Source organism: Spinacia oleracea, chromosome 4, assembly GCF_020520425.1.
Source record: "Spinacia oleracea cultivar Varoflay chromosome 4, BTI_SOV_V1, whole genome shotgun sequence".
Classification (NCBI taxonomy): Eukaryota; Viridiplantae; Streptophyta; class Magnoliopsida; order Caryophyllales; family Amaranthaceae; genus Spinacia; species Spinacia oleracea.
In genome coordinates this window covers 42,592,026-42,596,852 of record NC_079490.1, presented here as the reverse complement: position 1 = coordinate 42,596,852, position 4,827 = coordinate 42,592,026, and the positions used below count along the sequence as shown (strand labels likewise).

Here is a 4,827-nt window from a genome sequence, read left to right as displayed (position 1 = left end):
CATTCACAGTGGTGTACAAGTCTGAACAAATTCTTCATGGGATAGTGTCAGCTAAATCAGTTGATTTCACTTCTGGTTTTACAGCAGTGTATGGTCTTCATTCCATCGAAACCAGAAGATTATTGTGGAGAGAATTGGGTAGCTTAAGTGCCCTTAATAATCTAGCTTGTTTGGTGATGCGGGATTTTAATTCTGTTTTCTATTCTAGGGATAGGGTGAATGGCAATGCAGTCACTAATGCAGAAACTATTGATTTTGAAACCTGTTTGAGTCAGACTGATCTCACAGAGCTCAAAAGTTGTGGACATTTTTATTCTTGGTATAAGGGGCATGAGGTGCATAGAATTAGTTCAAGAATTGATAGAGCCTTTGGCAATTCCTGTTGGCATGGTACTTACTCTGATGTGGTGGTTGATTACATGAATCCTGGGTTATCAGATCACACCCCTCTGGTGATGAATTATAAGGTGAATATGAAGAAGGGAGGTAGACCATTCAAGTTCTTTAATTACATGGCAGATCATCCCCAGTTTCTGCAAGCTGTACAGAAAGGTTGGGAGAAGAATCAAACAACTTCAGCAATGCAGAATATATGGAACAAACTTAAAGAAGTTAAAGTAGAACTTAAAGCTCTACACAAGCAAGAATTTGCTCAGTTAGAAACTAACATTGAGAAATGCAGAAGGGACTTGGAGATGGCTCAATCTATCAGCATTGCTAATCCTGATGATAGTGTTTCTCAGGAGAAGGAGAAAGAGTGTGTGGCAAAACTCAAATTGTTTCTGAAAGTTCAAGAAAGTGCATATAGGCAGAAGTCTAGAATTCAATGGCTCCGGCTTGGGGATTCAAACTCCAAATTCTTCTTCAGTGCCATGAAGGAGAGGTATGCCATTAATAGCATTGATGTTTTATATGATGATCATGGTACAAAGCTGACAACTGAGACTGACATTCAGGCTGAAATCAAAAACTTTTATGAAAAATTGATTGGTTCTGCTGCAACTTCTCTAACTGGTATTGATGTTCCTATTGTTAGACATGGGATTCAATTGAGTGCTGATGATGCAGACTCTCTCATTATTCCAATTTCTGACTTGGAAATTGATACTGCTATTAAGGGAATCAATGTGAATAAAGCTCCTGGTTTGGATGGTTTTAACAGTCTCTTTTTTCATAAAACTTGGAGTATTGTGAAAGATGAGATTTACAATGCAATCAGAGAATTTTTTGATACTGGTGTTCTGCTGAAGCCAATTAATAACACTGCAGTAACTTTGATTCCAAAGATTCAGAATGCCTCCACTGTGAAAGATTTCAGACCCATAGCTTGTTGCTCTGTGGTTTATAAAATCATTTCAAATATCTTAACAGAAAGAATGCAAGGTGTAATTGGGAAGGTGGTTCACTGTGCACAGGCAGGATTCATTCCAGGAAGAAATATTGCAGATAACATTCTCCTTGCCTCAGAGCTAATCAAGTGTTACTCCAGGAAGAACATTTCCCCCAGGTGTATGATTAAAGTTGATTTGAAGAAAGCCTATGATTCTATAGAATGGCCCTTCCTGGAAAGTATGTTAGTTGAGTTGGGGTTTCCTGCACTCTTTGTTAAATGGATAATACAATTCCTTGGTTCTGTCTCTTATTCTATCATAGTGAATGGGTTTCCTACCAAACCAAATTCCAGCAAAGAAAGGTTTGAGGCAAGGGGACCCTATGTCCCCTTATCTGTTTGCTATAGGTATGGAATACCTGTCCAGATGCTTTGCTGTGGTTGAAAAGAGTAAAGAGTTCAAACATCACCCCAGATGTAAAAAGTTAAACATCATCCATATGATGTTTGCAGATGATCTACTGATGTTTGCTAGGGCTTATATTCCTTCTGTGTCTGCTATTTTTCAAGCTTTTACTAAATTCTCAAAAGCTTCTGGTTTGGAAGCTAATTTGCATAAGAGTGATGTGTATGTTGCTGGTGTGTCTGATGCTGCTGCTAGTCAAATTGTAGATGCTTTGGGTATAGCTAAAGGCTCTTTTCCTTTTAAGTATTTGGGGGTCCCCCTTACTACCAGGAAACTTAGTTATACTGATTGCAAGCCTTTGATTGAAAAAACAGTTGCTAGGATCAAAAGTTGGGCTACTAAGTTTCTGTCTTATGCTGGAAGATTGCAACTAGTAAGATCAGTGCTGTTTGGGATTCAACTTTATTGGTGCCAGATCTTTGTCATGCCTAAAAAGGTAACGAACGAAATCCAGAAGATTTGCAGAATTTTTTTGTGGTCTGGTACTGGTGAAGGGTCAGCAAAAGCTCCTGTTGCTTGGGAAAGTTTATGTTTTCCCAAGTCCTGTGGAGGGTGGAATTTGAAGGACTTAACTATTTGGAACAAGGCAGCTGTGTTGAAACACTGTTGGGCTTTGTCAATGAAGCAGACAGATTATGGATCAAATGGATGCATACCTACTATGTGAAACATCATAACTTCTGGACTATGCAAGTTCCTAATGGGCTTACTTGGTCCATGAGGAAAATTTGGGCAAATAGAGAAGTGTTTGTGGATTCTGGGGATATTGGTCAGTTCATCACTCATGGAAAATACAGCATTCAAAAGATGTATCTTCACTTGAGGCAAAATGCAACTGCAGTTAGTTGGAAGAGAATTATATGTAACAGTAAAGCTAGTCCAAAAGCCACATTTATTGTCTGGCTAGCCCTTCAGAACAGATTAGCTACTAAAGAGAGATTGCTAAAATGGAATATGCAGATTGATGGTGGCTGTGTCAGTTGTCAGACACAGGTTGAAACACTGGAACACTTATTTTTTGAGTGTGCTTTCTCAAAAAGGGTGTGGAGTTCTGTGTTGAGCAAAATTGGAGTAGACAGAACAATTCAGACCTGGCAAGGAGAGGTTGATTGGGCAGCAAAGAAGAGCAGAGGTACAAAGCCAAGGGACAAAATCTGCAATATGGCATTTGTGGAAACAGTTTACAATATCTGGCTGCAAAGAAACTCTAAAGTTTTTAAAAACAGTATTGATTCTGTTGATGTAATTAGCTCTAGGATTGTTTTCCTTATTGCTTGTAGATGTGATGATCAGATGAGGAAGTGTTTGGTTTGATTTTGTTTTAGTTGTTAGTCTTCAGTCTCATGTGTGAGATGTAAGACTTGGTGTTTTTGGTGTGTGGGTGTAACCTATTACTTGGTGAATAATAAAATCTCTTATTTGCCAAAAAAAAAAAAAAACACCAAAAATCTATAAGTACAAAACTTTATACAAACCAAAAAACCTGCTAAACTGCAACAAGCTACAGGCAGCCAAAACAACAACAAAAATTACCTAAGCTAACAAACCATTAACTTAGGTGTACGGAATCATGTCGGATGAACCCACATCTAGACTTATTTCACAACATTAACTGGGCTACGAAGTACGAATTGAAACGTCCTCCTGTTTCTTTCCTGCCAAATCATATATGAAGTATATAGTAGTAGAAAGCGATATTCTATAGATTTGTTGCAATCCTAACATTTATCTTAACAAAGATTAAGCAGCAAGATGGAACCAACATCACCAAACCTGGAGGTGGGAGTGGCGCCACCCAGCTGAAGGGACAATTGTTTGTTATGAATCATTGTGAGGCTGAAAACGCTATGAAATAGCAACTGGTACATTTTCTATTCTTGATATACTTTCTAGATAGAGTGTTATTCTAATAGTGGAGCATCACATTCATTAATTACAGGAGCTTTAGTTTTCAGAATTTTATAAGTGAGTTACGGGGTCGTAACTTTATTTTTAAGGGGGTAGAATGCGATAGAGTTTCGCGCTTTTACATATTTAGCGTGGGTTTGGAAAATTTTAGCAAATTTTGTCTATTTTATACATGTGCATTAGCAATCTTCTTTTAGAAAGTCGGTAAAATTGAGATATTTCCGTTTTTTGGAATATAGTGTGGTATTTTGACCTAACTTTCGGTACGAAACTTCTTTTAAGGAGGGTAGACTGTAATACCCCATATTTTTTAGATATTTTTATTAATCATTTTATGCATTTTCAATATATATTTTATATTAAATTATTTTAGAAAGAAATTATTCAAATATTTTGGAGGGAAAATATTCAAAAATTTATTGAGGATATTGTTTACAAAATTGAATTTAATTTATTATTTTCGGATTTTATTAAATTGGGTATAGATTCCTAATTCTATTAGGAATCAATTTTGGAGAAAAATAGATTTAATCAACTTTAAATTATTTTTTAAATCCAAAAATTATGTTTCATATTTTATAAAATAGGTGTCATATTGTAAGATACTAGATTTTTGCCTGTGCGATGCACGATTCTTTTAAATTGTTAAGTTAAAATAAACCCTTAGTACATGCGACTGCTATATTTTATATTTATTTTTCAATTATTGGACTATTTGATTTTGGATGGTATTGTAGATGTTAGTAACGTAATTAGTTAATTAGAATATATATACGTGGAACCTAATTATTTATTTACGTGACACTTTGAAGGAAATATGTCCTTCACCCAAGGTGCAATAAGTCTAATATCAAGGTTCAGATTAATTGCGAACAATTAATTCAGTAAGATCAAGTGATCGGAACAGCTAGCAGGAGCAATGCTTCCGATCAGTGAGTTCTAATCTATATTAGGCTCACAACTTACTCTTGACTGAACTTATAAGGTCACACCAATGACATGTAATAGATCACCTGTAACACCCCGACAATTCTATCTTTTCTAAAATAACTTTTTAACATAAAACGTAGAGAATTATCAAGGCATTATCGCCCGTGTGAAAACGTAACGGCTTATTCAGAAT

The 4,827-nt window shown here is 36.0% G+C and overlaps 1 protein-coding gene across 1 annotated transcript; it reads left to right on the top strand.

The window, feature by feature from the left end:
- The first annotated feature begins 2,483 nt into the window (after positions 1-2,483).
- Positions 2,484-3,110, top strand: LOC110805612 (uncharacterized). The gene has a single exon (XM_022011232.1). The coding sequence runs from the start codon at positions 2,484-2,486 to the stop codon at positions 3,108-3,110; it is 627 nt and encodes a 208-aa protein (XP_021866924.1).
- The last annotated feature ends 1,717 nt before the right edge of the window (positions 3,111-4,827 follow it).